The sequence below is a fragment of the Setaria viridis genome, chromosome 9 (assembly GCF_005286985.2).
Source record: "Setaria viridis chromosome 9, Setaria_viridis_v4.0, whole genome shotgun sequence".
NCBI classification, from domain to species: Eukaryota; Viridiplantae; Streptophyta; class Magnoliopsida; order Poales; family Poaceae; genus Setaria; species Setaria viridis.
Window position 1 is genome coordinate 8,699,230 of NC_048271.2, and position 26,427 is coordinate 8,725,656.

At 41.7% G+C, this 26,427-nt stretch overlaps 2 protein-coding genes across 3 annotated transcripts; one reads left to right on the forward strand and one right to left on the reverse strand.

Annotated features, from left to right (window-relative positions):
* Nucleotides 1–414: 414 nt before the first annotated feature.
* On the forward strand, nt 415–3,338 carry LOC117840782 (ubiquitin-conjugating enzyme 15). The gene is made up of 6 exons (XM_034721315.2): nt 415–575; nt 717–820; nt 1,135–1,237; nt 1,328–1,391; nt 2,820–2,908; nt 2,984–3,338. The coding sequence occupies exons 1-6, from the start codon at nt 534–536 to the stop codon at nt 3,077–3,079; spliced, it is 498 nt and encodes a 165-aa protein (XP_034577206.1). The 5' UTR covers nt 415–533; the 3' UTR covers nt 3,080–3,338.
* Nucleotides 3,339–3,735: 397 nt separating this feature from the next.
* Nucleotides 3,736–25,493, reverse strand: LOC117840780 (protein SABRE). Of its 2 annotated transcripts, none has more exons than XM_034721312.2 (23): nt 25,142–25,493; nt 23,699–23,810; nt 22,705–22,962; nt 21,501–21,766; nt 20,987–21,209; nt 19,295–19,468; nt 19,132–19,209; nt 18,804–19,055; nt 16,119–18,212; nt 13,505–15,299; nt 13,215–13,315; nt 12,439–12,792; nt 12,205–12,323; nt 11,099–11,351; nt 10,326–10,550; nt 9,099–9,232; nt 8,825–8,897; nt 8,378–8,476; nt 7,908–8,093; nt 6,084–6,440; nt 5,835–6,002; nt 4,376–4,742; nt 3,736–4,278 (listed from the first exon to the last, which is right to left on the reverse strand). In XM_034721312.2, the coding sequence occupies exons 1-23, from the start codon at nt 25,210–25,212 to the stop codon at nt 4,178–4,180; spliced, it is 7,860 nt and encodes a 2,619-aa protein (XP_034577203.1). In that variant the 5' UTR covers nt 25,213–25,493; the 3' UTR covers nt 3,736–4,177. The 2 variants fall into 2 exon arrangements, with proteins under 2 accessions (XP_034577203.1, XP_034577204.1); XM_034721313.2 differs by having other exon boundaries at nt 13,526–15,299; nt 25,142–25,492.
* Between the last annotated feature and the right edge of the window lie 934 nt (nt 25,494–26,427).

Below are 26,427 nucleotides of genomic sequence, written 5' to 3' on the forward strand. Positions count from 1 at the left end.
ACTAGAACATTCTATTCTAGTGTTCTTTAGATTTCACGTTATAAAAATAGTATTTGTTAACTGACCAGCTCTTTGTTGGAGTTCTCTTTTACTATCTTCAAATCATCTAGGACCTAGTTAACTGGCGAATCTATGACATCTGAAATGCTGCTGTGTAAACCAATAATGTTTCCAACCAATTAATCAAAATCCTAGGTCCTCACATACTTCAAGCGATCGCTTGGTTCTTCATTTCTAGATAACTGAATTTTAGAAGGAAAAAAATGATGAATCCAAACCACGAGACAGGGAAAACTTTCAACAGCCAAAAGGCCGGCCAACTAGCCAGTCTCCTCGTCCTCGGTCGGACTCGGACCCTCCCCTTTCGCCTCCCCCTTTGGCGCTGCCGCCCCACCACCAATACGACAGCCTCTGCTGCCGCGCCGCCCGCACAGATACCTTTCCTCTCCCCCTCCCCTCCCCTCCCCTCCCCTCTTGCCCCCTTCGGCCTCCGCGGGAACCCAGCGGCCGCCGGCCGCCCGCCCGCCCGCGCCATGACGAGCTCCTCCTCCTCCTCCTCATCCACTTCCCGGAAGGTAAGAAACCCTAAGCCCCCGCCCCTGCCCCCCGATCCAGCCGCGCGCGATGTCGCCGCCCGATTCGACTGATCTTTCTGCCTCCCCCTTCCGTGTGGGTCGGGTTCCTTGCTCCGTGCTTCGTGGGTTGTGGGCGTGCAGGCGCTGAGCAAGATTGCGTGCAGCCGCCTGCAGAAGGAGCTCTCGGAATGGCAGGTCAACCCGCCCGCCGGCTTCAAGCACAGGGTCACCGACAACCTCCAGAGGTGACTCCCCTTTCCCTCGCCGCCCTTTCTCCCCACTTTCTCACCGAGCAATCCCTTCATGCGGGGTTCCTTGATGATTCCCTCCGTGGTTCGACACTTGGCCGCTTATTTTTTCTGTCTGCGAGTTTCGATTAGTCCTGGTCCAAGACGCGTCGCGTTGCGTGCGTTTTGGGCTTGTAGCTGTGGAATTCTTTGCGATTTCTCTCGTCTTCTTTTCCTAGGGTTTTTCGTTACAATTTTTGTAGCATCTTTGTGATCCTGAACGAAAGAAAAAAACGTAATGAAAAATAACGATGGATGAAACAACACGAAAGGTGGGTCATCGATGTGGCTGGGGCGCCAGGCACCCTCTACACCGGTGAGACGTACCAGCTGCAGGTGGACTTCCCCGAGCATTACCCCATGGAGGCACCTCAGGTCAGTATCTTTATTCCCCATTTAGTTTAGTTTCAATTGATTATTACTTGTGCATTAGATTCTAGTTTTTTTAATGGTTCCTTTGTGCAGGTTATATTCCTGCATCCAGCTCCGATGCATCCGCACATTTACAGCAATGGGCACATCTGTTTAGGTATGATTATTAACTGTTCACCACCATTTTTTGTCCAGCTCTTGTGTTGTGAAGTTCACTAGAGATCTCGGCTTTCAATAATGAGGGCCTGGCTATCACATAACTCAAATTTAAACTAGATTTAGGATGCATTTTCATGCCATGATTGACATCTCTTCTGATCACACCACCGCGTATCTTTGTTAATTACAACTTGGCGCACTTTAGGAAATTTATGAGTCTGTCTATTTTACTAAATACATAATATTGCGCTTTGTTTGAACCTCATCTAGCTCCAATAAGCATCTGCACATATTGCCTCACCTCAAGCTGTCAGTTTCATGATGCTAGAGCACCTTGAATCCTTGACAGCATTCTTACATATACGCCATGCAAAATTACTTGGTTCCTGACATGATCAGTAACCATCGGTCGTTGTCCATTGCCCTGCACCTATTGATTTTACCCTTGCTACCATTGTGAATACTGCTTTTCCTAGTTTGGAATAGGCCCTTTGCTTGTGGAGTAGTATCTGATCTGTTAACAAAGATAGAAATGTGACTAAGCTTGAGTTATAGGTTATCTTTGCAGTTCATATTATTTTCTTCTATGTAAGCTGTCAACTGTAACATGGCTTATCATGATTGCCAAAAGTCTTTCAGATCACTGAATGAAAAATAACAGTGTACTAATATGATGCTTAGTCAAGACAAGCTATGCCATGTGGAGGTTGCCATGCAAGTAATACTTCAGGCAATACTGGAATGTCACTTTGAAGTACAAAATGGTTCTATAAAAGCCAAATAGTATACTTTCTTGGCTACCCGTTATGAACAACACATGCTGGCTTTATCTTACTCTACTGCATAAACTTGTTGGAAGGGTTAATATTTAATCCAGGCGTGGACTGTAATAACTATTTAGTGATGTGTGTGTGGGCATTATTACAGTTACAGAGAATTTTTGTTATGCTGTTGTCTTGTTTTCCTAGCTATGCCATGGAATACCTAGAATTGAGTACTAACTAACCATGATTACATGTATGAGTTATTTATCACTAGCCTCTTTATTTTTTTTCTTTAGAGCAAGTACACATTTTGCTTATGCTTGCATATGTTTTGTGCCTCTTTTTTTTCAGTCTTTACTCCCATCAACTTAAATTATCATCTACCTTCTCTAGCTTAGATTATTTTAATTAGCTAGTGTAGCACAAGTCTTCTGTGCTATAGTTCTTTTTGTATCCTAGTACTGTAGAAGATGAAACATGTAGTCTCTCCTGTGCTTTTATTTTTTGATGCAAGACTAAGCCCTAAAGCTGCTTTTCCTGTTGGAATTTTGCCATGAGAAGCTATTCTAATAACTGTTGAATCGACTTGCTGGAGTGGTATATTTGTGGGTGTTACAATTCCAGATGAATTATCGGCTTACTGTTCCTTCACTTGTCTCCAGATATATTGTATGACTCATGGTCCCCAGCGATGACGGTCAGTTCTGTCTGTATCAGCATCTTGTCTATGTTGTCAAGCTCACCGGCAAAGGTTACATGTTTTTTCTACATATTCTTCTTGAATTAGTTGACCTTGTTATCTGACTAATACACATACTGATTGCAGCAACGCCCAGCCGATAATGATCGCTATGTCAGGAACTGCCGCAACGGGAGGTCACCGAAGGAGACCAGGTGGTGGTTCCATGATGACACAGTGTGATGGGTGTTCCAATTGGCGTTTCCTTCCTGGCAGCAGCCCCCTCCAGTTGCCAGATTGCTTTACATGGGAGATGATTTAGGCTTAATTCAATCGACCCATTTGACCTGAAATTAACATGCCCCTGTGGTTGTAAATGAATGTGCATCAGCGGCAGGTCCTGCCATTGTTACCTTTGTTGATATAGAATAATGTTTGTATCTTGTCAATTTACGGAACAGACACAAAAATGCAATGCAGGTTGAACCTTTTACTTGCTGGATTTCTGAATCTGTCTACTAACCAAGAGTGGTTTATTATGTCTGCATATAGTTGGAATTAATAATTCCATAAAATATTGGTTGTATGAGTGCTATAACATTCCTGTACTTGTATCACGCAATGACGGTAAACCTTTTATATTGATATCAATGAAACGCCAGATATTTTATAGCTCATGGAATCATAGCTGTCCATTGTGTAGTAATCCTAGAATTAGTCTGCAATGCATTTCTGACTCCTAACAAATACGGCAAGTCGGCAAATAATACACGTGCACGTAAAAAAAAAAAGCACGTGGACAATCACCTCCACGGTGTCGCTATAATCGCTTGCCACTCGCTCTTTTCTCCCTATTTTTTGCTATGCTTCTACATATCCGTCAAGGAAAATGTATTGGATGCCCTAAAAAAGGAAAATGTATTGGATAGGTATTACTACTCGTTCACCATTGAATGTACATGGATACTTCTGAAGTACAAAGAAGTGAGAATGCCTCGTGCCATGGAGATTTTGTTTTCTAGGAGTGCGAGACGGCCTCTTATTAATTTACATGGGCATATAATTTCAGATACAATGCCTATCCACTACATATCATACATCTTGATGTTCTGATGTGTTACACATGCCACACAAATTCTACCACTACACCCTGCTAGGCTACTATATATACAAGGGGCTGACAATACAATGCTATGCGCCCGGGCAGGCAACAGCTGCTTCACAGTTAGAAGAGCTATATACTGAGCAATGATCGTCCTTGCCCCCAACTGTCGAAAATGGCTGCATCTTGTCCACCAAATATAGAAGATGAAAACAGCATCACCATCTACCTGCACGGTTTTACTGCTCATGGAAGTCCTCGTATGATGACCTGGAGGAATCACTTTGGTATGGGGTCGTTTCCCGCGGACTAGATGGGAGTGAATCTTGCAACGACAGACCTAAGTAGAAAACGAAAAGAAATTGTCAGTCCCACAAAGAGTGGAATTTGCACTTGTGCTCGAGTAGTGAACCAAAGTATCAGCACGGCAGAAATACCCGAGCTCTTTTGCATTCTTGGACGGAATTTCCTTCGTATGAGCTTCTTGGCCTTTGTAATTGTAAGCTGCCTCGCAAAAGGGTACTCACCATCACTCTCGCTCCATTCGTCATGATATTCATCATTATGCCCATCACCACGCATTGTCCGAATCACAAAGGCCTTTGCTTTGCGGCGTTGTGTATTGAAAAGCCCTCTAATTGAAGTCACAAATCCATCACCTGCGCCATCGCCCGTCCTCTTCAACCATGAAGCTGTTAATTGATCAGGTCTTCCATGATGATCATCATCACTGTCACTCAAGTTTAGATCATTTTCAGGAACAGCACCCTCAAGTAATTCCCTGCGGTTGCTAAACTTCTTCCCCTGCTCCAATGGAAACCATTAGTTATCCTTTCTGGTTGATATAAAGCAGTTACTGGGGAAGGGATTTTCCTCAAAACATGTGGATGCTGGTTTGACAGTAGATGAACATGATTATTCTCGATCTGTTAAACCAACCATGAAACAAAACTACCACACAGATTGGAATGATATGTTGCCAGGAAATTCAAACAGAAAAAGGGCCATGCAATTTCCATAACCCGTAACACTATCAAGTATATGACCTAAAAGGACATGAAGCAACATTGTATGTTAGGACAAGCAGCACTTCAAAGTTAAGGGGTAAGGGTAATTTCTCAGAGGCAGGCCCAGTAAAGTTGCAGAAAGAGAAAACCCACATAGAAATTAGCTGCCTTGGGAGTTGAACCCTAATTGCGTTAGAATGTCAACATTCACAGACTACTAGAGTATTGATTAGGGTATCAGACTCCAAAAGTACATCACCGAAGCCAAAACCTAACAGAACAAGTAACTGCTTTTGAGTTTTGACGAGTCACAGGATTCGGGTCGATGCCTCATCCCACGACCCGGGGACATTGTCTCGATTCGAGGGTCGGTTGAATAGGCTCGGTGTCCCATTCAGGGCTGGGTCATGTCCCAATTCAGCAGGGGTCGCAGCCCCAGTCATGCCCATGTGCCACCAAAAGATACTGCTGCTGCAGAGGGGTGAGAGAGTGGCGGCAGCTGCTATTCTTTGTGGGGATGATGAGCAGTTGTTTTTTTTTAGCAATCGATGATGAGCAGATGAAGGCAAGGTTAAGGGAGTGGGTTGGCAGGCGTTTCGTTGGATAATGGGCTGAGTACGCGATGTCCCAAATGTACTATTTTGTACCTTTTTCTGATATGCTTGTACAAATAAGCTTCTTTATTAGTAGCACATGTTTATCCCCTTCATGCCGCAATTTTAAGTGCCGACCCTTGACCACGTTCCTTGACCCGGTCGACCCGGGATCTTGTGACTATGGTTTTGACCAAATATAACATGTTGATAATGTAGATCTAGAATACGATGCAGCTTAACACTGTGAGCACAGATTTCATAATAATGAAATGGTGCACACCCAGAACACTTGCCTGCATTCCAGTCACTGATTTCAAAACTCCCCAGATGATGTGTTTCTTGACTCTAGAGAACAGTCGCCTCCATGTACCAGTAAATTCTGGCTTGTGGAAAGTATCCATAAGCAGCCTTAGGTCATTAATAGCAAGCCTTGATCCCTCATAGGTAACAAGAAGTTCAACCTGCAACATCAGCAACATTTAAAGTAAGAGAAACTGAAATAATTGTTATAGTACCTCTGGATGCAGCAATAAAGATTATACCTGGCTGATCTTGATGTTACGAAATTCAATCGTTTTCCGCGCTCGTGTCTTCTTTTCTTCATTAGACTTCCCAACTTTCTTTTCCTCATGAGACAGACGGCCAGACTTGGCAGGCTTAGAATCTTTCGTTTTACTTCTCCACAGATCAGTTCCCACAACAGGGTTCTCTGACACAGGATTGTTAGCATCTCCTTTTGAAGAAACAGTTGAAGAGTTCATGAGTGATACCACATCATTACTCGTGACACTTTCTGCCGCGCTTTCATCCCAAGGCCTTTCATCAAATGAAGATGACCGGCGCAACTCTTGATGCGAACCGCATACCATATTTGCTTTTATAGTATGAAGTTTCGAGACCTGCATGCAGATAAAGCATTAAGACAATTTGTTTATACTACAGTGTACTCACCAACATTAACAACCACCATCTAATTAAGACTAGATCCTTAGGTCTCAAAGTTTAAAGGAGACATTGTAATCCCTTCTCTGAAATAGACTTCTATGTAACACATCACCTCAAATTATAGACATTAACAGAACCCAATATTAATCCGTGAATCTTTTTTATTTCTAACACACAGGAGAGCAATGTATCTTAGAATTATAGAAAGAGGGATCCCATGACGGGAGCTGATTGAAGTTGGGGGCTTGCGGAGACCAAGATCCTGCTCGCTATGACGAAAAGTGTGGAGGACCACAACAGATGGCTCAAACAACAGCAGGACATGACCACGACGGGTGGCAGCAGAAGAGCAGTGCCAAGTCTGAGACAGGCGAGTGTCAACAAAGGGGCCCCGCAATGGAAGGTCTTTGATGAGCAGCAGAAGGGGGTCCATGACAGATGGATCCTGATGGGGATCATGACGAATTGACTACGTGCCATGGACAGGGATGATGACGAGCTGCAGATGAACGGTACTAAGCCGTGACAGATGCGCAATCCCCATGAGTGATGAGTAGCAATGTGTGGAGGGAGCAGCGCGATGACAGAGGGTGTGGAAATGACCAGAAGGCGACACTGTCCCATGACGAGCAGGCAGGATAACTGGGCCATGATGGGCCACCACCAGAAAAAAAATGCAACAACAGCTGGAGATCCGGCCGAGATGAGGCCATGTGTTGGGGATCCAGGTCAGTAAGGACCAGCAGCAATTGAAACCATGCGAAAACTACGCAAAGCGGATTGACGATGTGGTGGTTGAATCACAAACCTAGAGTTGCGATACATGTTTAAAAAAAAAGAGTTGTGATACCACATTAGGAACTATAGTGACTAGATTGGATGGCTTTATTGACCAAAACAAAGCACTCCCTTAAAAAAAACTCAACCTGCGGGGGGGTAAGACAGCCCCCGGGCTTTTTGCTAAGAGAGAAGACCTTCTCACGCAGGCTGAGAAAACCCCCGAACCTCTGCCCCACCCTTACATAGGAGCCCGTAACCCTTGTGAGACTACCACTGGGCTGGCGACCACTGCAACTATCCCAGGTAGGAGGGCCCAAACAAACCACAGCTACGACCTGGGCCGGGCCTTGACCTGTGCTTTGGTTATGGTGATAGACGAGGGGATTTTTTTAACCCAGCCTGAAATTCTCTCCCACGGGGAGTTGAACCCAGGACCTGAGGAGTGCTACTGAGACCATCTAACCAACTCAGCTAGAGGGCTGTTCGCAAACAAAGCACTCCCTTAGTTTTCAAATATACGTTTTTGAACTAGCTAGCTTGTCCTAAACACCAATATATTTAAAAGTGGAGGGACTATATATGCTTAGAACAATTTGTGCATATGTATATCCCGTCTAATTATATTGTTCCAGTTGACTCACCTGTGAGTTGTCACCGTGTAAACCTTGCCAACTCGAGACACTTGTTGACATAGATACAATTGCACCTGATTTCCCAGGAAGCTCGTGTTCTTTGACAGAATAGCTGCTAGAAGAAACAGCATCGACACCAGAAGAAAGCCTTCTTGTTCTTCGAGGCCCAGTTGATGTTGAAACTCTCCAAACTTCCTTTTCTCCCAATAAAAAAAACAGAAATAAGGACTGTAGGACAAAACAATGAAAAAAATGGAAGAGGATTTGCTTGGGTGGCTTCTGGTTTCTACTTGGCTCTGTAGTGCAAGTGGAGGCAATTGGAGAAGCTCACTTTTGAGCAGCCTGTTTCAAGAGCCGCCATGTTTTCAAACACGTAGACGGTTTCTGAGACGAGCTCCTCAAAAGCAGGTTTCTCTGATTGGCTCCAAGTTAAGCAGAAGCCAGTAGAAGCACAAAACAAACAGGGCCCTGCAGCTTACCTGCCGTCGTTGTGAATCATCTTCTTCAGGAAAGAAGTAATCCCACATCATTCTATACATTGCTTCGGACAGATATATTCTCAATGGGTAGATCTCCACCTGAAAAAAACTTAAGGATTCAATATGAAAAAGAACAGAACTAGCAAAGCAAGAGTGCAGACACTAGACAGCGACACAGTTTTCAGTAGAATTGTGAAATAATTAGACCCCTAAACTGTTCAGTCTCAGCGACTGGACAAAGACAAAGGTTTCCTTTGTTACTAAATAGTCTGTTTGCATGCAAAATAACTTGATGGTCAAAGTTGGATTTCACAGATCCTGTCTGTGTCTCAGCCCACATAATTTTTATTAGCTAAAAAATTCATTGGAAGCTACTAGGGCCAAAATTTAATCATTGCATGGCAGGCACAGATCCATAAATAGACCATTTTCACTAGCTAAACCAACCTGAAAGAGCTCAAGTAGAGAATTTCCATCCTTAGGAGCACCTTGCTTGGCATCCACACGGAGCATGTTAATTCTGTAAAAGAATCCAATCAATTATTATTCAATGGAACCCCATCTTTTAAGGGGAACTCACTGTGAACCTAAGATATTACAAAGAAAAAGAACAATACAGCTGATAAACATGTTCCACAATCCACAGAATTTTCAACTATAATCAAATGTCCGCAGAATAGTTTGAAAAAGTGACCGCGGTAAAATGAAAATTAATTCTTACTTTCCAGGAGGCGTGTTCCAGGCAGACAATAATGTATCACATTTCGCATTGGCCATGCAATTCCTCACAACAAAGTATTTAGTTGTAAACCGAGCAACGCCTATATCTTTGTAATCCCGATCAAAATCACACACCTGCAAAATATATTCAAGTGCTATGGTTGAACCACAAATTGTTTATATTCAAAAAAACAGTTCTCCAAACCTCAAGGAAAGGTGAAGACTCATCCACAAATCATGGTAAGCCAATCGCATTTTTACCACCCATTTGAATCATTATTGTGGCTTTGCCACTAAAAAGAGACATAATTTCATATTTGCAACTAGAAGTGTTGGTCAAACATAAAACGTTCCATTGGACTACCGGATGGGGCAAACGCCATGCACATGACACAAATGCCCCTTTTCTATTCCTCCTGGGCTCAAATGCTAGTCGTCTTCTTCGGACGGTATCCATCCCCATCATGGCCCGATTGAGCTACCAGCAGCCTCAGCATGCAGGGATCCCATTCCGCCAATTCCCCATCATCCCACCAACAGCCACGTATGTCCTCACTGACATCGGTATCACTAAGTGTGAGCAGGCGACGTCGGGCTGATCATCCACTCGCACATCTGCCCAACCTCAGCCTTTCCATAGCCCAGTCCATGCTCCTCTGGGTAGCCCAACCTCATTCAGCCCCTCCTGGTGGCGTGGTGGCTGTAGCAGGCGGCAGCAGAGGGGCATGACGCTGACGGTGAGGAGCAGCAGGATGCCTGATGGGGAGGGCCATGGGCCAGCGCAGGGATGGGGAGGTGCAGAGCCAGGGGAAAGGAAGGGTCCAGCGATGGAGATGGGTGAATCTGGCTCAGGCCATGGCGATCGGAATCAGGAATAAGAACAGAGCTCGACACATTAGATATACCACGGGTAATTTTGTCTTTTCCGCATATTATGGTTTTCTAAAATAAATTTTCTGATTTTTTTTTGCGCCAATCAATACCTAACTTAAGTTAGAAACTAGTGGCAAATGGACCGAATTGGAGGGGGTTTCAGTGGCAATTTTGCAGTTCTTTTATGGCAAATCCCAGTTTGCGGGTCAAACAAGTAGCAAATATGCAATTTGCGCAATGAAAGCCAATAAGAAGTGAATTCACGATGAACTGAAACATTTAAACAGGCAAAAGAATAAAACAAAAGACCAGAAAAATTGCAAATAAATAGTTACTAGAAAGATTGAGCACGCACCATATCATTGATCTCAGCTTCTGCAAAAGTGTTTCCATCTGCAAGCATGCTCCATACAACCTTGCTAATTTTCATAGAAATCCGCATGGCAAAAGAAGGGGTTTTGTTCTTTTCTTTCTCATTCAAGTGTGACTGTGCAGCTTTTTGAAGTGCTTCCCTTAATGCTGAAGATGCAGATTTTCGAGATGTTTCGAGGCTTTTAAAATCCCTCTCCAGTTTGGCCACCTGATAACAGTATAATATTGATCAAACCTTGTACTTGAATAATTCTACAATCGAATAGCTCTGTTGCTCCAGAAATAAATGTTGGCAATGGCCGGGTAAGCTCCCTGAGCTTACTCCCTCACACAGCACACTCACACTCTTGCTAGAGGTAGAAGAAGATGAGATAGAGCACAGCACACACACTCAATTCTTCGTTACTGCTGAACTGGTTAGAGCTGCAGCTGCTCTTTCTACTTTATAGCACCAAAAGTCAATGCAGAGTACACAATACAATGAGTGAAACTACCAACTATCTATCTACCCTAGTACTACAAAGTGACAGGGCATACTGCCCTTCTCCTGATGACACTGCTGCTCTATACAGCAGTCAGTGGTCAGCTACTGGGCATGGCCCAAAAACGTGGAGCACCAACTGCTCCATTGACTTTTGCAAAAGAATGATAAGCAAAGAGTTGAGCAATTAACTAACAATAAAGTGGTGTACTGAACACTGTAGAAAATATGAAACTATTGATTTTGATACAGGCTGTACAGAGTCAAGGTTTTACCAATGAAGTTTTCCCACTGTTGATCATCCATAAATGATCATCCTTTTCTGCAGAATAACAGTGATCAGTTCCACTATCACCATTTCCAGTGAGGGACCTTCTATCATCTAGCAGTAACTTCATTTCCCTGACCCTCTGTTCGAGGTTAATTTTTGCAAGCTCCACTTCTTCTACTCCATCAGGAACCACCTCATCAGCCTCTTCTTCAATATCTTCATCATCTGATGGATACTGAAGACTGTTTTTCCTAGGCCTGTACCAGGAATTTAATTAGGATGAGTTTAGTTCAATAGGTTGTGTAAAAAAAAAGGGAGAAATTAAAAAGGACAATGCAAGGGTAAGAGATACCATACTTGAGAAATCTACCAAACATGTAAACATGTGCTAGTAAACATGATTTAAGGTTGTCCAGTTGGAATTCTTAGACTAGGCCTTATCCCTGCTACTTACATATTTGCAATGCTGGCATGGGGATCAGTTGTATCTTCACTAATCAGGATAATAAAGGTCCAATTTACACTCCCCAGCATGATACATGTGCTGGCATCTAGGATTCAAAAGACCAATACCCAGAACTGGTAAATCAACAATGTGGGCACACATTGGCACAGTTCTGTAAACAAGAGATGTCTCATCCGGTTGGACTGTCACAATCAGTCTTTCGTCTGGGACTCTCCATCAACCATCGCGAGGACAGCTGGGCACAAATGTGGCACCCAGGGTTCAAGCCTTGGATGGGTGGCACTTCTACTGGGTGCTCTACCATTGAGCTACACACTCATCCACAAGAATGCTAATTCTGATCCATTGAACAATTTATAAATGCTTGTCCAAAGGAAATACATGCTCACATGAAACCAAGCATGTCTAGTTTACCACCAAATCTACTCCTGCATTCTAGATGACAAAAGTTTAAACAATGCCTGCTGGAAGCATGTTGATTCCAAAACTGTACTTTAGTACTGATATTAACCCTACGAAGAAATATTCATATTCTAGTAAATATTATTTATTGAGCTGGAAAATAACATAAACCATTGGACCAAACTGTGAAGGGAACAAATATGAGAAAACAATAAAAATCATTAAACTACAAGAAGTCTCACTTGGGAAGTGTTGCCAGTAGAAGATTTCTAAGCACGTCAAACATAACTTGAAATTGGCGTGAAGTCATTGTTGCAGTAATATCTGGAGAATTAAAGCATAGCTCCTTTAATGGCTTAACCTGGATCACAGAATATGAAATTAATTAACCATCACAATAAAATTATTTCATGTAAATAATTTAGTTTCCCAAAGTACATCCCGTACAAACTCATAGGTATCAGGGTCTAACTTACTCTCAAGTCTGCAGTTCCACCTTTGTGTCTAGTGTAACGGAAGTACATTTGACAAGGCATAAATACTCTCTCTAACAAGGCACCTGTGCGCTTCAATTTCTCAGAGCTACCTAGAATCCGCGGAAGCCACTGCAGGCCAGCACCAGGGTCTACATCAGTGGGGGCCACATGAGCTTGGACATCTTTAAGCATCACTGAGACTTCATTTTTATTCCAGGTCATTTCAGGCAACTCAAGAATATGTAGACTGCTTGTACCCAATGCTTCCTCTAGCATTTCTTTGCCAACATGAACAACGGAATGAAATGAACGTGCCAACACACGACCACTGGCTGCAGCAAGTAGAAACCTTCCCTGGTACATACAGAATTTAGAATTAGTTCCGTATATGGTTAAGTTTTCAACTCCCAATCTAAAAAATATTCAGTTTTTTTTTTGGGACAGTTTACGAGTGGTGTTACCCTTTTTGGCAACCATGATCATTGTGGCTTTTATGGCAATAAAAATGTAGCCAGTAAAACAGATGAAGCCGAAACCAGTTATTGTTTTTTTTGTTAACATGGAAAAGTGACTCATGAAACAAGTCTACAGGTGAAAACAGAATCAAGGTTAAGGTTAAACATTGGACTGTTCTCTAATTTTGAAATCTCAAAATAATTGGAAAGCATGATGTAAATCACCTAGACAAACTTACGGCATACATAACAAACTAATTCATAATTGAAATTCACGAAGTGAGAACAAAAGAAGCACTTGTTATTTCCAAAATAACTTACATTTGCCTCTTCAGAGTGTAGGTTGAATTGGGGTGTGTAAACATTAACCATATACTGGGGTGTCCCTCCCTTATCCGAATCATCAAAAATGTCAAGCTTCACTGCATTGAGAGTACAAGCTCAAGGTCAAATAACAAAGCTCACAATAATTTAAATTAATTTGGACAATGTTTAGCTTTCAGTGGACTAAGACAGAAGTAAGATGACCACAACTTGCAGCTTGCGGTGCAGCATAAAAAACATCACTAAAATAAGAATGCCATCCTTATCAGAGGAGTAATTGGCTTTACTATGAAACGGGGAAGATGAACCTGAAGCATCCACATGTCGCACTGATCCAGAACCCGCATGTATGGAAGAGCTGGCATCTTGCACCAATTTAGAGCCCTCAGCATTCCTTTTGTCAATCATCTTTCTTTGTGCATATTGTCGTGAAGGAGAGGGTTTCGGAGGCTCAAATGCTTTGGAAATTCCTCCAGCATATGACCAAACTGCATCTCGGTTCTCAAGAGTCCATAAAATCTTAAGGCCATAAACAAATACTCTTTGGCAATTGTCTGCAAGCACCACATTAAAATCGTCGTCGTCGTCGCTAGGCTCAGATAAAGTGTGGTCACTTTCACTGTCATCCTCAAACTCAGACCTAACATATGTTATCTCAAGACTCCTACCAGTATCCTGCCATCCTATAAGTCTTTCAGGATCTGCCTTACGAGTTTGCCTTCTTATCGTGAAATAATCCGCAGATAAGAGGAAGCCGTCCTCATGTTTTTCTTGGAAATTGCCCATGTTACATCTGTCATGAACAAATTTGCCCCGTTGGACAGTAGTCCTTACTTTGGATGCGTTCTCACCTGAAGACGGGTTGCTATCTCGCATCAGATAAACCTCTGGCCTGTGAAGATCCAGACCACGATAAACAAGGTCCAGCGATTCACGCTTACAATCAAATGTGTACTGCTGTTTACCTCGACTGTAACATAACTCATACTTCAAATTTGACATCTTCAACGTCAAGCCACGAGCAGGGTCATCCAGAGTTAAAGTTGCATGCCTTATGCAACAGGGAGTAGCATCAACACGGAAAAAGAATTCAACCATAACTTTGTCCAGCGAGAGGTTACCGGATCTAGCAGCCCGAGGAATTCCAAAACGACGCCATCTAGAGAAAGAACGAAGTTTGTGAGGGGGGCTGTAATTTAAGCTCCACCACTTGAAAACCCAAGCAAGATCATGAGCTCCCAGGTTCATGGTAGGGAATTCATCATCAGCTGTTTTGCAAGAACTGCCAGATGTGGTCCCACGGAGCATTGAGTTATTTCCATAAAAGGGGGATGATGGGCCATTACCACACTGAGATTGCAATGGTCTAAGGGAGAAGTTCCACCTAAGAGAGAGAGAAGTAGATCGAAATGGATCATAAACTTTCCTCCGTGGCTCCCCCTCAACAGGGAGGGCATGTAAATAATGATTCAATGGATTCCCAGATTCACACTGCCAATCCATAACCACATTTAGGGAGAATAAAGGAGCATATATAAAAGGTATGGGGCTGGGCACACCAGGTGGATATTTTAACCTGCAGTTCTTCGTAATACTTTCTAAGCTGCTGATGTACATCTTGAATTCTTTCGCAGAAACATCCACATGACCATCAGTTTGCTGGATCTCCATGTATTCAGAAACAATTTGGAGTTTTTCAATGTCCTCATAAGGATTGGTTGTCCCCAGGAATTTCCATTTGGTCTCATTAAAATACAAAACTATCTTTCCATGCAAGTAGTATCTCATGTCATCCCACCATGGTAAGCTGCGCTCCTTTTTAGGTGGTTGGACTGCTGGACCAGAACTAGCCCTGGTGCTAAGATTAACTCTCCGCAGGGCTACTTGAAATGCATAACTTATATCAGCAAAAGATGGCTCATAACCAACTCCAAAAGATATCTCTCCCTTCTGGAAATAAATAGGTAAATTAGAGTACATTTTCATTGCTGGTGTAGTACCACTGGCAGAACGTAGCATCGTGACCTTTTGCCATCTTCCAATATATACATCTTGGTGTATTTGGGGTTGAAAACATGTTGCCTGAAAGTACTCGCAGTGAGAAAGAAAAACAAGGATGGACAAGCATCTAAAATAACATGTTCTTTATAAATAACTCAAATTTAAAAATTTAGATAACCTAAGTTTTTTTCTCATCGGTAACCAACGTTGAATGAACACAAACAGATTCTAAAATGAATGTTCATACGAATCTGAGTTATCAAAGTATTCGATTTTTAACAGTTACAGGCAAACAGTACAAGCACAGAAATTTTCTCGTGACTAGTATATTTATGTGAGCAATACTACAATGTCCTAATCTGCCAAACTGAGAATCAAGTCATACTAAAAATTGTCGTATCGAGAGTTCATTATTTATATACTGTGTCTTATGTTCCATCTGACATTAAGACAGAACAGCAAGTATACCTGTTCAAAATGTGACGCATGCCCACTACCAATGACGATTATTCTGGTAAGGACAACTAATATCGGGTGTCCAGTACTAGCTGCCAGTCCAGATCCAATTACTAGCTGCAGCACAGCTGCTCCTTTCTGGAGAGGGGGCTCCACGTAGCAGCTGAATTGGGGATCAATCTGCTTTCTGGGAAGCTGACTAACTAGATAAACAACATACCCATTCCCATTTCTTAATTTGTATGCATGACACTGCGCCAAATTGAGGGAACACTAATATGTGGAAGATCAACCAAAATCATGCATCTCAAATGCGTCGAGTAGTGTAACTTAGAACGGTTATGTGTTTTCTTAAAGCAAATATTCATAGCCCTCTCAATGTACTACAAATCTTTAAAAAATCATTAGTTCTAACATAAAAGAAAGAACGCAAGCAGAACTGACCTGCTGGGCAAGCACAATACGACCTTGACATTTTGCACTGAGCGAGGAAAACAGAGGAGAAGTATAGTCTCTCAACTTTACAACCAAGGACCCAGCAAGGACAGAAACATCACTACCATACAACCGAGAGAATGGAATGTTTAGCTCCTGACAGACAGGGTCAAGCCCCTTTATAAATTCAACCATTTCTATCTCCCCACCATCTATCCTGGTCAAAGTAACATCCAGTTCAGAAGCAGAAAGTGAAAGAAGAGAAGCTCTCTTCGAGCTTGGTTTGAATCCAGCTTGAAAACCTTCTGAACATGCTCCTGACCCTTCTGCAGGTGCCATGTCCTGACAAGCCACATAATATGATCGAAATGCTTGCTTATGGATTTCTTCCTGCAATCTTTGAATAGCTGCGGTATCATGCGTGCAAACTTCAACACCATCATAGAGAATTTTTTTCTCAGAGCTGCGATTGTTTGGATCTACATTTCCTGATACAGCTTCTTCAAGAAATTTCAACCTAACACCTAGCTCACAGACTCTGTCCCTCATCGCACGGTAATGTTGATCGAGCCAACCTTGGATGGGCTCTTCTTCTATATCTGCAGTCAGTTCACGTAATACAAACTTCACAGATCCAACTTTGGATGTCCCAGAATTAACCTTTTTCGATTTTTCTTTTCCATCAGGGCATAGTATACTTCTTTTGGCAGATGAGACAAGCTTTAGTGCGCGAATCATATCTTCAACAGCATCCTCTATGGCACGCAATGGCAACCTGTAAGGCATGCAAATATGGACATCATGCCCTTGAACAACCCAGTCTCTTTTGGATGATGGATCAACCTTTGCATCAAGCAAACTTCCATTGCTGAAAGGAATACAGGATATCTGTATGCGGGTGCTCTTTAGAACTCTAGCACCATTGAAAGTAAGAGAGAGACCCTCAGACAGTACACCTATCTTGGCATTTTCGGTAAAGATGGATTGCACGTGCATGTTTGCTTCAACACCATCTGCAAGTTCAGCAGATACCCTTAACACATCCACATCGATGGCAAAGATTGACCCTTTTCTGTTAGACTTCTGAGGTTTAATTGAACCAGCTGTCATGTTGTCCTTTTCATTTGCTTTGATGTTGGCAACTTCAGTATTGATAAGCTTTTCAGACTTGTGTAACTTGTTGAGATTTAGGAAATGCTTAAAGCGAAGGAAGGTCTCAAATAGTGCTAAATGAGCATCAGGTTCCCATCTCAAATTAATCTCTGTAGCACCAAAGAGGGAACAAACAGCAAGTTCTGTACTGCCACTTGATCGGCGAACAATTTTAGCATTCTGCATATCTAGTAAAGTTACTTTGACACCAGAACTATGATCCTCAGGTAATTCCTCATAGATTGTCTTCACCCGTTCCAGTTCTACTTCTGTTGTCTTTCTCTCCTTGTCTATACACATAGAGAGATGAGATATTACCAAAGATGCTGAGAACTGCAAAAGACGGTTGCTGCCTGGTAAAACTGAAGTTATACTTGCCCTACGTGGTGTGCCATCAGCAGAAACACTAACAATTACTTGACCACCTTGAGAGCCATAGTTAACACGCTTTGGATCGTCAATTGGCATATTTACTATGTTTGCATCACCACAGTAGGAAATAGAGAATTTCTGTAGGCTTAATTTCAATATTTTCACACCTTTCGTTTTCTTTTCCCCTCTACGCTCCAATTTTTTTTCTTTAACACTTCCGGCAGATGGCCGAAGACTCTTAAATAGAGTCCTAAATGATATCAAATTAAGCAAGAGTGATTCCAAATGCTTGTAGCCAAATTTCACTTCTATATCACTTATATCAATGGACAAAACAAGAGCATGCCTACTAGTTTCAATCATATCTTGGACATCACTTTCCCTGTATCCCCAGTCAAGGCTAACCCGAGCGATATGCATTAGGGAACCAGAGTAAGTATCCACACCAAATCTGTTATCCTTCAAGAATTCTCTATATTCTTCTTCCATGTGCACTAGCAGTTCACCAAGTTCTGCGTGTACCTGAATCCCCTTGCTTGCAATATTATTTGCAAACAAATGTGATGACTGGGAGCAAGCCTGAATTATAAAAGGAACAAATCAAAACACAAGTCAAAGGATGATGCTTACACTTAGCAGGTAATGCATTCGTAGTATCTAGAGCATAGCATTAACAAATAATGAATAAATTAACAATGTAAATGTTAGCTTAGAAGAACATGCATTCTATAGTCCAAACACTAAGTGCTACTCCAACATAGAAGATACAAGAGAAAAGAAAGTGATCACTAGAACCCATAATAAGAGCTAAGCCCCAATACCTGGTCCAGCATGCATAGTCAAACCTCGACAAACTTCTCCATTTTTTCCAATGGCGCACAAACAACCAAAAGTACATAATTATCTATTGAACACTCAGAGAGAAAAGAAAGGACAGGTCCCTCACATCACGCACACCAACACAGTGGCACTCAGCAGGAAGGGTTCATTGCAATTTCTTGCAAAGCGTCTGCACCACACAATGCTTCAACAGGGAAATGCTGTTTTTGTAACCATGTAACAAGCACAAGTCACATACATAAGACAACTATTTATGCAACATGTCAGCCCCCCCCCCTGAAAAAAAATAATAATAATAGACCCTATTGCTATGATGACCAAGGAACTTACATGGTATAATGCCAATCCATCAATATTGTAAAGCATGACAGCCGTTTCCGGAGCAGCGACTGTGCAAGTCCACAAAATTGGCTTGAACTCCTTTTTTTGAGAAATTTCTTGATTGGAGTCTCCCTTAGAAGGCTTCATTCCTTTGGTTCTCAAAGAAAGAAGCCGCATCCATGGCATCAGTCTGATTAACATAACATTGCATTGCGTCCCACCAAGCTTAGCATCGATCTCAGCTCTGACTGGAAGAAATGGCTAAAAGAAAGAGAAATTTTAAAGCTCTAAAAGGTGATCAGTTATTATAAACCAACTAAAAATGTAGGATACTTACATCCACAGGAACATCCAAAGAAGTGTTTGCGACAACTTTAAGAATCTCCAACAGAGAGCTAGTACCTTCTCTAACTAACTGAAAGAAACGAAGTAAAATTCAATCAATTAAAGAATAGCTACTGATAAATACAAGCTTATTAGTTATAATGCGAGAAAATTACATGAATTTCACTGAGATCAATTTGAACATCGAAGTGTGGTGTAGCTTCTTCTAAATCATCCTGTGGTAGGGACTTTGCACAAGTAAACTGAATCCCTGTAATGTTGTTGTCAACACTAAGTCCCTCATGCAGGTGTCTGAACTTCACATCAAGCTTCGGCACACTGAAGGTAACCTTCCAAAGAACAAACACAATATTTAGCTATATTTTTACCTTTAAGGATGAGCAGGGTGGAGAGAACATAAGAGGGTATAAAGGCATGACACTGGTCACCAAACATGACATTTTGGGCATCAACAGAGCCTCAAAAAATACAGTTTTGACCACTAAGTTTTACAGAAATGTATTTATAAACACATTAAAGCATCTGACACCCTCAAACTCTTAATGACAGAACGATTCTAATTAACACCCAAAAAACTTCTTGCCTGGGTTTGAAAACCTACCCTCAACTTCAAGTTAGAAATATCCACCCTACAGGTTAAATAGATGACAAACAGAGGGTGTTTCACATTATCTAGAATCAACTGAAGGACATCCTTTTCTGTTCTCGTTCAAAGAGTGACTGCTTTTCTGGTTATCCCTTCACTAGCCACTTGCAGAGATCAAAGTTAATTTTGGGTCCCAGGCGTCAGAGACTGTAAATAGAATTATCCATATGCTATTACTACTTTTCGAGATAAAGCTACACATTTCATATATCTAATATAAACATTTAAAAATATATTAATATCAAAGTTTGAAAACTTTGACTGCATGTATGTCTAAAACAACATGTATGATGTATTGCAATTACAACAAGCAATCTGCAACCGATAAGAGTGGTAGCCATTCAGCTAATTTGATAGCCAGCAGAAAAATGTAAATTGCAATTCACATATTGGAAAACATCAGTACGAAGTTATCAAAAATTCATAGCAAACAAGCAATATACGCCATAGGAACCAACACATTTTGCTAACAATAAACAAACCTAAGAGCCACAGCCTAGACTTAATTCAATACTCAGTATAACAAGGTATAGGCTTAATTTCACCAGAAAGAAGTTGAGTTAATTGATTTATGCCATGTGGCTATATTTACTAATCAAGCTAGTTAAACTGTAAAGTTGGGCAAGATTTTAGCTGTAACCGTCATAGTAGTCTTGACAATAGAATTAGCAAAATCCAATCCTGAATGCATTGGAACTAGACAGTTACAACTAACCACCATTCATGCAAGTGTGCTCGGATCACCAGTGAAGACAAACAAAAATTCAACTACATTACAGGTCTGCAAGAATTCCAACTACCTATTGTAGTAAACAAGATATTTGCAAAGAGGTATATAGCATAGATGGGAAAATAAGGCAGTCTAAAAAATTCACATCAAGTGATTTGCTTGTAATATACTTACAATTATAAAAGGGTGCACTAACACACACTTGAGAGTACATTAGTTAAATTAATGTATCCAAGCATTTCTCTCACCTGATGGCCTTTCACTAATGTGAAGCAGTTTTCAATAGAAAGTGCACCTTTAGGAGACTCAAATACTAGCCAATTACGAGAATTGAGAAGATTATGAATGTGAATTGACTTAACAAGGAGGCATGCAAATGATGTCAGCAAATTGTTACAAGGCTAACATGGAAAAATAGTATTAACAAAAGAGTTACAGCTTTTCCACACAGATATATTTGGGCAAACCAACCTTATCTGGAAATGTGAGCATTTGTTTCTTTAAAGCTGGTAGAACGGATTTGCTTTTTGATGTATGTTTGATTGATGAAGTATCCATGATAGCATCTCCAGTGTTTGAAGAGACGGTATTATATTCTGGAATTGTATGCTTCTTGCGAAACAACCTTTCATCAATGTTGGCGATAACATGCCCACATTTCAATTCCAGGTTAATGATTTTGATACCTTTCTCCCTGATAAAAAACTAACAAGTTGTAAATACACACAGCAAGAATTAATACTACTGGAACATCAAATTATTATGGTATGAGAAGTCTTGGGCAATCAAATATGCAATCTGAGTCTCATATGTAATCCCTAGTTTTGAGAGAATCACCTACTGCTTCAAAAGACAGAAAACTAATTCAAGAATACTATGCAAGATCCCAGACATGTTAAATGATTTTACAGGAGAGTGATTTGTATGTTGATAATATAAGCTTCACCAGAATGTATCAGTTGCCAAGAGCTGAAAAAGAACTCACTTTTCATGACCAAAGTCACAAGTAACCAACAGATCTTCACAAACAAACGGGGCCAAGCATTTCTCAGAGTTAGATACAGAAGCTTGATCAGACTGGAAAGCATCATGCAGATTACAACTGCCCATCGGATCAGTAGTCAAGCTTAAATCTCCAAAGTGTACATTCAAAGGTAAAAGATGCAACTTGACACCAAGAATATGGTTAGGCCCAGCAACTTTTAATGTATCCAGCGTTAGTTCTTTGATGTCAACAGCACCTTTTGGTACCTACATCATTGGTTTTCAAAATTAAGGGGCAAATCATAAGTAGCAGCATGGACCAGATAACACATATACGAGGAAAGAGATTATTTGAAAACTACAGTGCTTCCAGTCAAGCATTCAGCAAAACTACACACGCATCTATATGGGTGAATAGTGTGTTCTGCTAGATGCTTTTCACAAGGATTTTGCATATAGTACACAGATCACCAGAACTATGTAAATTAAACAGATATCGTGCCGAATGCTAGCGCATACAAATAAATTCTGAATAAATTTGCTTGAAGCTACAAGCATAGCATATGGCATGAGCTTTAGCCTTTACTCCTTTAGCCATAAACAATCTTTCCATTGATCTACATGGTACAATGACATATGCGACATGAGGAAACGCAAGGTACTTCGGTCATGTTTCTTGCCATTTGTTCTGCATGTAGATTTGCATGCAATTTTTTGAAAATACATCATGATAGGAACATCATGTAATAGAGCACAAATTTTATCTTCACGCACATCAAAGGGATCAAACTACTACCTCCGTATCAAAATATTTGTCGCTGTTGACTTTTGGTCACGACATTTCACCATTCGTCTTATTCAAAAAATTATGTCAGTATCATTTGTTTTATTTGTGACTTACTTTGTCATCAAAAGTATTTTAAGCATGACTTATCTTCTCGTATATTTGCAACAAATTTTTGAATAAGACGAATGGTCAAACGTTGTAAGGAAAAGTCAACAGCGACAAATATTTTGATACGGAGGGAGTATCTCATGGCTAAAAAAGTTATTGCATCCTTAGTCCTTACTGACTTTTCTGGCCATTTCTAGTTAGGGTAGGTGCAGTCATACACCCCGAGGCTCCATAACCCCAATAATGACATGATTTTTCATGTGCAAACCAAATTTTAGCTTATACAAAATTATCGATACAGTTAAGTTACCTTGATTATCAGATCTGTCACAGAAACTGATAAAAGTCTTGCCATGCTTGACGTGACCAGCCATTTCCCTTTTCCTGTAGAGCGAGGCCTTGCTGACTTTCTTATCTTTTTGTTTTGTGATGATCTAGTTACAATTTCGAGATCATTTATAAGCAACTGCAACTTTGGGTCCTTGGAGATAAAACTGAAACTTAGTTTGACCAGTGACTTGCGGAAACTTAGTTTTATTTCACCAATTGAAACAGATTCAATTGTACCCTGAGAAGAAGTTGGATAATATGAGCAGATGGATTAGCAAGAAAGAAACAAAATCGAAGCAGAAATGTGACTAAAGACATTACGATTCAACACAACATGGATGATTTGAGTCTTAGGCACATCAATATTTCATAATAGAGAGAGATGGTATGATCAGATTCTCCATATCTACTGAAAGCAGAAAAATAAGGATCATGAAAACCAACATCCCCAATAGAAACCAGGTGATTTTTAAAAAAAATATATACATATAGTTATAATTACAAGATAAGTGTTCCAAATGTCAAGGTAATTAAGCTGCTTCCCAATCATAATCAAGAAGTACAGCTGTTAGCAGGGGCTGAGGGGGGCAAAGACACCCCTTGGTAGATGCACCCCTACTAGGTATACAAAATTTCACCATGTAATTTGTTGAAAAAGAAATTGATTTTGTCCCTCTAATAATTCATGTGTTAGCACTTGGGGCACATCATGAATATTTTCTGACTCTGCCCCTTGAGTGCAAGCCATCTTTTTTTTGGCTGTGCATAGCACCAATAGCTGCTTGCAAACTGTAATGAAGTGTCTGACAAGACCTCGATAAATTAGCAGCGAAAAAGCACCAGAATCACCCAAAAAAAAAGATGCAAAAGGTGCAAAAGCAAAATGTTACTAATAAAATGATTTGAGAAGAAAATCATTGACAATCATGAACTTATAGCATTAGGGCCTCGGCAGCAAGAGATGAAAGACAAACCTTATGAAACTTTATCGTTACGTCGCGCAAGCAATTGAACCCAGCAACTCGAAACCCAACAGAAGCTGAGAGAACACGGCTCAAGAACCAAGCTAACAACCTCGCAGCAAATCTGCAAAGAAGAAAACACATATCAATGCTGAACAGAAACTTCACCAGAAAAAGATTACAGCAAAACATGAAGGTGTTAGTGTCTAACATTTCTGTTTGTCATGGGAGGCAGGACATTCGACTTAACGGCATAGTTCTCTCTTTGAATGATCGCTTTTTACGAGGTATTAATAATACTAAGGTGCTAGACTGAGACACTGAACAATCAAAATGTGTTTAGCCATGTCTAAATGACCAGTCAATTTCATTTCCGTTACAAAGTGAAATATAGAACTGCAACCAAAAAATCAAAAACCTCAGATTTAAATTCCGAGGTTTACACACAATGTGGCATCAGAACAGCATGGAAGTGGAGGCATTGAATCTCGAACATAACTATAACATGCGATAACAACAAAGCAAACTAAGTTATTCCAATCCCTCCATATAAGATCATGATTTTAACTAAGTGACCATGAATCCATGCTCAAATATAACATAACATAATCCAACTATGCACCAAAGAGCAAGAAAATAGACAATAGAACACACCAGAACATGTTGCAATTATAATAGTCAGGTTACATTAGGCTAAAAGTAGAAGAGCTTTGAAATTGTACGGTTCCAAATAGAACAACTACTGACTGGAACAACCATCTAATAAGCACGATTGAAGCAACTCTCGTGTCATGTTAGTTACAACCAAAGCTAACTATATTATTCAACGCCCTGCCGATTGCAGGCTCCAAAACACAAAGAGTGATGTCTTGGTTTCACTATGCATCCTCTAAAGCAACCAGTCAAATGAATATGGCACAGGCCTCAACAAAGCTTAAGCATGCCAGCTCAATTATCATATCAGGAACACAGACACCTCTAACTTGAACCGGATTTTATTGCACAAACATTTAATGCTCCAGACTGGTTGCACCTGCTCAAACGCAAAAAGACCCAAAGGATGATTCTGGTAAAACCTCAGGTTCCCAGCACAAGCAGCTCCTACCCAAGCCCAAAACCTCCATGAGGCGCCACCGCCGCCACTGCTAGCAGCAGTATAGTAAGACCACGGAAGTAGAGCCACTGCAGTTTCCAAGCGCCAATCGGCACCACCAAAAACCACAATTCACCGTCACGGAACCCCATCGCCCGCAAGTAGCGGCAGTGGCAAGCAACCCGTGGCCTCGCGCGAGGCTCCGCCGTGGAATGCCTGATCCCACTACGTCCCCAGCAGCGCCGCCAACCCACGAGTCCCGAAAACCAGCCAGCGCCTCCGCGGCTCCGCGAGACCCTACTGTCCTACTGAACTCCAGCGCTCGCGCGGAGGCAGGGAGGGAGGGGGGCAGAGGGGCTTACGTGAAGACGACCCATCCGACGACGGAGACGGCGAGGAACACCGAGAAGAACTTGACCGGCGAGGACGCCATGGCCACCCGCCGCCGCGCCCGCCGGCCCCGCGCGCCTGCCGGATCCGCTTCACGCCGCCCGGATCCGGTCCGGCGAGGGCGCCGGCATGGCCTCCCTCTCGAACCCTAGCCTCGCGGGTGCTCGGACCGCGGCGCGCGAGGGCGGCGGCGGGCGATCTCGCGTGGGGAGACGGAGGCGGGCGAGCGAGATGCTGCTGTGCTGTTGCCTTGGGGGATGTGTCAGGACTCTCTCAGAAGTCAGAGCGAGAGGGGAAGTGGAGTAGAAGGCCGGAGGGAGGAGTAGAACTGTAGTAGAAGCCTTGGGCTTTTCGCCTTTCGTGACTTCCGAAGACGGGCAAGGGTCCAACCAAGCTCTGAAAAATGGGCAGACTGCAGCAGGATGGATGGTTTCATCGCTACTCCTACAACTGCAGAAGACACAGACACAGATAAAAGCGGCGTCAAAAAAAAAGAGACACAAATAAAAGCATGGTGGTTGACTTACTGTGAGGTTGACAAATGACAGCGGAGATCATGATAAAGCCCGAGAGGATTACGATTTTCCAAAGTTATAGGATTTAGATAGAGACGGTAAAAACTGTAGCAGTTTTTGCGTTGGCTAGTCAAAACCAATTTCTTATCGATTTGTCTTGAGTGGAAAATTTTGGCAAGGTCCATTATAACTCATCAGATGGAAGCTAATTGCACGACAAAGGCCCATCAAAGAAACAGTTTTATGTATGTTCATCATTTTTGTTTATTTGATGACTCCATTCCTCCATAAGATCGACAATTCTCCCTAATAAATCAGGACATGTTTTTGAAATTGGCACATCATATCAATTTCCAGAAATGTGGAAAAAAAGTGGCTAAATGAGACAGAAAACCTACTTGGAAGAATAGTCTTGCGAGTTCACTTACTGGTTCATGAGCTCACACGATGTCCATGTCAAGAAGATTTGACGTACGCGTGTGCTTTGATGGGGTGTTTGGCGTGTAGTCTCTCGCGATGAGCACAGGCGCAATGGGTATGTGCCGAACCAGGGGATTGTGAAATTATAAGGTGGTGTTTGGATCTTGAGCTAAATTTGTTCATGTCACATCGAATCTAATTAGAAGGATTAAACATGAGTTAATTATAAAAACTAATTGCACAGATGGAGGCTAATTCGCAAGGCGAATCTATTAAGCCTAATTACTTCATGATTAGCATGTTTACTGTAGCATCACATTGTC

Bases quoted from the DNA above. Each gene is read 5' to 3' on its own strand.
- LOC117840780 (XM_034721312.2), bottom strand. From the start codon at position 25,212: ATGGCGTCCTCGCCGGTCAAGTTCTTCTCGGTGTTCCTCGCCGTCTCC. The intron at 23,811-25,141 runs GTAAGCCCCTCT...TCTTCTTTGCAG, and splicing joins GTCGGATGGGTCGTCTTCAC to ATTTGCTGCGAGGTTGTTAG. The intron at 4,743-5,834 runs GCAAGTGTTCTG...CCATTGGAGCAG, and splicing joins AATCAGTGACTGGAATGCAG to GGGAAGAAGTTTAGCAACCG.
- LOC117840782 (XM_034721315.2), top strand. From the start codon at position 534: ATGACGAGCTCCTCCTCCTCCTCCTCATCCACTTCCCGGAAG. The intron at 1,238-1,327 runs GTCAGTATCTTT...TCCTTTGTGCAG, and splicing joins ACCCCATGGAGGCACCTCAG to GTTATATTCCTGCATCCAGC. The intron at 2,909-2,983 runs GTTACATGTTTT...TACTGATTGCAG, and splicing joins TGTCAAGCTCACCGGCAAAG to CAACGCCCAGCCGATAATGA.